Genomic DNA, 6723 nt, shown 5'->3' with positions numbered 1-6723 from the left:
TCGCTTGGACTCAGTGGAGACCTTGCCCCCGAAAATGGAGTGAACCACGTCGGTAGGGCTGACATATTGGTGTCGGGGGTCCCTGTCTTGGTCCTCATCCTCATCTTCGTGGTCGTGCCCGTCGCGTTTGCTGCTTTTCTTGGCGGTGTCTTCTTGGGCGGCCCGCCGTGTATAGATACTTTTGAGGACGCGGCACTCTTCCATGGTATGGTTAGACTTCGGGTGTAGCTGGCACGGTCCCTTCAACGTTTTGTTGTAGTCGTCTTGGTAGTCCCGTCGTCCATTGGGACGTTTGACCGTGTTTACTTCGTGGTCGTACTCGCGAGGGCGCTTTCCTCTGAAGTCGTCGCGGCTGTCGCGCCGCCGATCCCAACCCTCTCGGTGATCGCGGTTGTCGGAGCGGCGATGATTTCTGTTGTCGTAGCGACCACGACCGTCGTCTCGCCGGGAGGGCTGGTCGGTGCCTCTCGCATCGTCTCGGATTAGTTTTTCTGCGTCATCAGCATCGGCGTAATTTTTAGCCGTGGCGAGGAGCTCCGCTACCGTTGATGGGCGCTTACGCAATAGCTTGTTCCTCAGCGCTTCATGGAAACGCAAACCCTTGATAAAGGCTGATATGGCCTCGTCATGAGAAATCCTCGGGATTTTGAGACGCATATCCGAGAATCGTCGGATGTAATCGCGCAGAGGTTCATTCTTCCTGTCTCTTATCCTTTCAAGGTCATACTTGTTTCCGGGCTGCTCGCATGTGGCGATGAAGTTGTCGATGAAAGCCTGACGCAGCTCCTCCCAAGAGTCGAAGGAGTCCTCGGGCAAGCCGAGAAGCCACTGATGACCAGCCTGGTCGAGGACTACGGGGAAGTAATTAGCCATGACGTGCTCATCTCCTGCCGCTGATCGGACGGCGATTTCGTAGAGAGTGATCCAGTTCTCTGGATTTTCCTTGCCGTCGTATTTTTTAAGTTTTTCGAGCTTGAAATTGCGGGGCCACACGACTTGGCGGAGGTGTGAAGAGAACTGCCTTAGGCCCGGAGGACCGTGGGTCGCGTCGTACTCGATGCGGCGCAGGTTCTCATGGACTGCTCTTTCTGCGGCGCGCCTGTTGATGCGGTCCCGGGCATCTTTGGGGGGGATGTTGTGGCGGAGATCCCTGTGTTGATCTTCTTCTTCTTGGCCGCGTACGCGGTCCTGCTGGCGGCGGCCATCGGCGTCCCGACCACCATCATCGCGCCGTGAGTCCCCTCGACGGTTGTCGGGGGAGCGGCTGCGGCGACGCCTGCTGGGTGAGGCCCGGCTACGATGAGTCTGGTCGGAGGCGGCTTCCGTATAAGAGGCGTCCTGGACTCTCTTGAGCAGAGCGGCTGTCTGTCCCATTGCGGCGATCAGGTGTGCTCGGATACTGGTCCGGACTCCCTGGCATTCGGGGGTGTCAGGAAGCCGATCCAGATTGGCCATGGCGACAGCCACGTTGGCGCTTGGCGTTTTGTAGACCGGCTGGTCCCCGACCATGTCGAAGGCATCGTTGAGGTTGCCTGGCGGCGTCTGTTGTTGCTCGTCTGCACGCCGTCGGGCGCGCTCGGCGTTACGCTGTTCACGGAGTTGCCTCTGGTCGTCTGTTTCTCCGTCAACGGCTGGTTCGTCGGCGCTGACATTGAATACAATATCCCCTCGCCGGGGGGGGAATATCGGGAATCGGTCGAAACCCGGAGGGTGTGAAGGAAAATCCAGGTCATAGTCCTCGTCTTCGGTGTTCACAACCTCGGTGGGGACGGAGCCGGTGCTTGAGTTGGTGCTGGAAACCTGGCCGTCCCGTAGCTCTCGGATGGTCACCATGTTGACATGGTGGCGATTGTTCCTTGTCGGCGACCAGCCCGCTTTGCTGAAAACGGATTGGACATGCCGTGAATAAACAGAGGCCGAGTTGTTCAGGCCGCAAGGATAGTCTTCCTTTTTGAGCTCGACGGATCGTCGTGAGGGGGTTGAGGTTATCGTCAGGGATGTTCCCAGCCGTTCGTGTGTGGTGACACGAGTTGGCCGGCGGAATTTCGAAGAATCCGCTCGAGCGGCTTGGTCGGGCCGGCGCAGAACTCCATCTATTAGTTGGGAGACTTCGAATAGCTTGGAGTCAGCGCGATCGAGCGCTTGGAGGAGGTCCGAGCAGTCGATCTCCCTTCCCTTGTAGAGCGGGAGCGGTGGTCGGGAGCTTGGTGTCGTCACGCGCGTGGTCGGAGACGACGTGGTCTCAGATTGGATCTGGATCTCTTTCGGAACCGTGGTCGCGAAACCGCCGCTGCGCGTCGTCCACGTGATTTGGCCGACGGTGAACGTGAGGCCTTCGGGCACGGTCGCGGAAGCTGGGATCGTGACCATCTTGTTCGCCGGAAAAGTTGCACGCACACCCCCGCCATCCGATGCAGCAGTCTCCAGGTTGTACCTCCGCCTTCTCCAGGATCTCCGACCGCATCCTGGTCGGGTCTGCGCTTCCGGCATATTCATACGCCGAGTGCACCCTCTTCTGGCAGGGCATCACCCGGCGGCAAATGAAGTTGCCGACCACGCTAAACCCGTCCAGGCGCGACCAGTCGATCAGCTTCATCAGCTCCGCCACTTGACCGTCGTACTCCGGGCGGTCGCTCCAGCTCGCCCTCTTCTCGGGAACGTACCCCACGTCGCAGAACGTGGAGCTGCCCGGTTCCTCCCTGACGTAGAACCACCTCCTGTACCATTCGGTCAAAGAGGTGTTCCATGGGCAGTGTAGGTAGCGGTTCTTCATCCCATCACGAAGGTTGAGGTATACTCCACCTGCAACCTTGGAGCCTCCAACTGCTCCCTTCTTCCTCAGACAGAAAAGGTACCGGAAAAGATCAAAGTGCGGCTCTATGCCAACATAGGCCTCGCACAGATGGATGAAGGTGGAAATAAGGAGAATCGAGTTCGGGTGCAGATTGCAAATCCCGATCTCATAGTACAAAAGAAGACCCTGTAGAAAGGGATGAACAGGAACACCAAAGCCTCTCTTGATGAAGTCTTCAAAAACGACGATCTCACCGGCGCGAGGGTCGGGGTAGCTCTCCCCTTCCGGCGCCCTCCAGCCGCCGAGCTCTGCGTCGTGCAGAAGCCCCATGTCGACGAGGTCACCAAGAGACTTTGTGGTGCTGCGAGATTTTTTCCACTCCTTGGCCATCAGTTCGGCCCTCTTCCTGGAATCGCTCTTCGCCATTAGAGGTGCGAGTGCGCGCTGGGCTAGGAAAGTGCAGGAGATTGGAGAAGATGAGAGCGGAAGATTTGACGGCAATTGCAGGAGAAGCGGTACAGGAGGTCCTATTAGGCCCTTATAAACCCGCGACCCCACCTCTCCCACTTCCTGTATTCTCGGGAAGTGGGCAGGCCATGCGGCGGACGCGGCGTTTCAGTTTACAATGATTATAGGCAATTAATGCGGCGGAGTTTTCGTACCAATTGATGGTTTCCTTTTCTCAAACTATGCAAAGAGCGGTTGTACAGTTGCCAGGCGCGGCTTTTCATGCATCCGTCTGACATATCGTCAGGAGACCCCGTCATGTCAATTTTAATGGGAAAGACTTTTTCAAAAGTAAGAAGACACATACGCCAGTGAGTCAGCAATCCGGGGACTGCACCGACCACCGAGCACTCGACGCTCGGGGACTGGTCGCCCAGTCTATCAGCTCGGAACTTCAGGGACTGCACCGACCACCGAGCACTCGACGCTCGGGGACTGGTCGCCCAGTTTATCAGCTCGGAACTTCAAGGACTGCATCGACCACCGAGTACTCGACGCTCGGGGACTGGTCGCCCAGTCTATCATCTTGGAACCTCAAGGACTGTACCGACCACCGAGTACTCGACGCTTGGGGACTGGTCGCTCAGTCTATCGGTTCAAGGCTTTAAGGCACGTACCGACCACCGAGCGTGATATGCTCGGAGACTGGTCAATTAGTCTATTCAATCGCAGACGAGCATGATATGCTCGGGGACTGGTAAAATCAATTTTTTAGACCTTGCTACAAGGCTCATACTTCGCCTTCCAGCAAGCTCGGGGACTACATCGGTACGATGCATCTTGCGATGCATCTCAGTCTCAAAACTACTTTGGGGAATTTTCTTTTGACCCTGGCACCACGTGCCTACGTCACCTACTACCAGGCTCGGGGACTAAGTGGGCACACTTCACCTTGCGGTGAATATGCTTGCTTTTTAAAAGACTATACTTTTTAGAAAAGTAAAGTGGGCACACTTCACCAAGAAAGAAATTTTTTTTAATCAAGAGCACCATGCATTCTTCGAACAACCTGCTTCTTCGATGTTAATGTTGATCAACTGTCTTTTGAGTTGGTCAAAATACCGTTGCAACTGTTCGGGCGACTTTCCTGCTTATTGAAGACGTCAAGCCTCACTGATCGAAGAAGCTCAAGACGGCGTGTTACATCACAATACATGGTGCTCGGGGACTAGCTGTGGGGGTACAAACCCCTATACCCTTACGGCTAGACTTGGGCCAGGAGGCTTGGCCCATTACGAGACGAGTTCAAGGCTTGATCCGACAACCTGGAGTTTCGCGCAAGGAAACAAGATGTGGAGATCAAGCAGGATTCTAGTCGGTTAGAATAGGAATTGATATCGAATTATCCATGGCAATTGTAACCGACTAGGATTAGTTTCCAGATCTGTAACCCTGCCCTCCGGACTATATAAGGAGGGGCAAGGGACCCCCCTAGGACACATCATAATCTCTCAACACAATCCAATACAACCCGACGCAGGACGTAGGTATTACGCCAACTCGGCGGCCGAACCTGGATAAAAAGCTTGTCCGTGTCCTGCGTCACCATCGAGTTCGTAGTTTGCGCACCGTCTACCGATAAACTACTACCGTGGGTATACCCCAAGGTAGACTGCCGACCAGCTTTCGTCGACAGATCGTGAAGCAATTCTGTGTCAACGGTCACTATGGATAACAAAATAGAGATTACTTGAAAGTCTGAAACGCAAACAGCCAAAACAGCCTGAGATGGATACGAGTCAAACCACAGTCGTCATAATATCAAATACTTTTCTCATCTACTAATAGTCCTAGATGTTACTAACACTGAACAAGCGGAGGGGAAGCCAAAAGAAACGGAGGAGAAAAATGGCATCCAGTACCTAGTATCGGCACAGATTTCTCCGGATCTGAATCTGATACAGAAGAAGAATAATAATGCAGCACATATCCCTCTGATCAGCTAGTCCTGCTGAGGCAGAGCGTCCCCGTCGTCGTCGCCCAGAGGCCGGTAGCGGACCCTGGACGGCCGCTCCCTCCGGCCGCTGCCGGGGTCCTCGGCGACCTCCGCCGACGAGCACATCCTCGGCAAGAAGGACCCATTGCCTGCTGCTACGGCACCCTTCTTCTTCGTCGTCGGCTTCGGCTTCTTGCCGCTGTCGCTCCACGGGCTGCCGCTGCCGCTGCCGCCGCTGGCTCCAACGACCTTGCTGCTGCTCTTCTTGCCGTGGCCGCCGGCGACCTCCATCCGCCGGAAGTACTCGACCTCCCGGAGCACCAGCGAGCCCACCGTGCCCTGCGCGCCCACCTCCACCGGCGCTGCCGCCATGCCGGCCGACTGGCCGAGGCAGCAGCAATGCTCGTCGGTAGGCGCAGGCACAGTACAGTGCTTATGGGAATTAATGGGATGGCTCGCTGGGATTCATGAGGTGGGATGGAGATGGAGTGCAGCAGGCCAGAGGCGTGGACGCTAGTACGTAGTACTTCAGTAGCCGACGAGATGGCATGCGCGCGCATGCTGTCCAAAAAATGCAAGTGGTTGGTTGGTCCGTTCCGTGGATAGATGCATTCGTTGGAGACAAGCAAACCATGGTCCATGCCTATGCATCTGGATGAATGAGTGGCTAATGGTGAGCGTCTTGTGATGATCGTCCTTAGACTGCTGCCGCCGGTACGTCCGGACCGCGTGTTGGTTTGGTGGCCAATGGAGGCCAGGCGCGTGCTTCCCAACTAGTACCAGCGTGTTTGCAACGGCAAAGGCTTTGCCAAGTGTCATACTCGAACAAAAAGTAATCGGCAAAACAGCTTTTTGTCGGACACTCGGCAAAGAAAAGACACCGGCACTCGACAAAGGCTTTTCATTTTTTTTTAAATTCTTTGTCGAGAGCCGTTTGGGCTGGCACTTGGCAAAGTTTTTTATTTTTTAAATTTTTTTACTAAGTGCTTCCTGGGTTAGCTTTCGGTAAAGTTTTTTTATTTTTTTTAAAATTCTTTGCCAAGCGACGACACTTGACAAAGCTTTTTATTTTTTTTTCAAAATTCTTTGCTTAGTGCTACCTGGGCTGGCACTCGGTAAAGTTTTTTTTAAAAAATTTTTTTTGTCGAGTGCCGCCTGAGTTGGCTCTCCGCAAAGTTTTTATTCTTTTTTTAATTTTTTTTGCCAAGTGCCATGGTCAGGGCACTCGACAAAGTTTTAATCTTTTTTTCAAAATTTCTTTGCCAAGTACCTTGGTCATGGCACTCAACGAAGTTTTTTTTACGAAACCTTTTCAAATTTTTATCCTAAGCTCCACATACGATATCATGACATCTTTATAAGTTTTATGATTTTTGAACTTCGTTTGCTTTTTGTAGAATTTAAAAACAATTCGCCTGTAAGTTGGTGGCCATGTTTCGTGAACAAAATATTAAAAATTTATGGCATGTTTCTGGATACAGTAACA

At 53.7% G+C, this 6723-nt stretch overlaps 1 protein-coding gene across 1 annotated transcript; it reads right to left on the bottom strand.

Moving 5' to 3' along the window:
* LOC8065658 lies at positions 5001 to 5865 on the bottom strand. The gene has a single exon (XM_002464290.2). It carries the CDS (start codon positions 5607 to 5609, stop codon positions 5244 to 5246), a length of 366 nt encoding a protein of 121 aa, XP_002464335.1. The 5' UTR covers positions 5610 to 5865; the 3' UTR covers positions 5001 to 5243.

The sequence above is a fragment of the Sorghum bicolor genome, chromosome 1, assembly GCF_000003195.3.
Source record: "Sorghum bicolor cultivar BTx623 chromosome 1, Sorghum_bicolor_NCBIv3, whole genome shotgun sequence".
Classification (NCBI taxonomy): domain Eukaryota; kingdom Viridiplantae; phylum Streptophyta; class Magnoliopsida; order Poales; family Poaceae; genus Sorghum; species Sorghum bicolor.
The sequence above is the reverse complement of the archived record's forward strand: the minus strand, read 5'-3'. Positions and strand labels throughout refer to the sequence as shown.

Excerpts from the sequence above, each read along its gene's own strand:
- LOC8065658 (XM_002464290.2), bottom strand. The coding sequence starts at position 5,609 with ATGGCGGCAGCGCCGGTGGAGGTGGGCGCGCAGGGCACGGTGGGCTCG.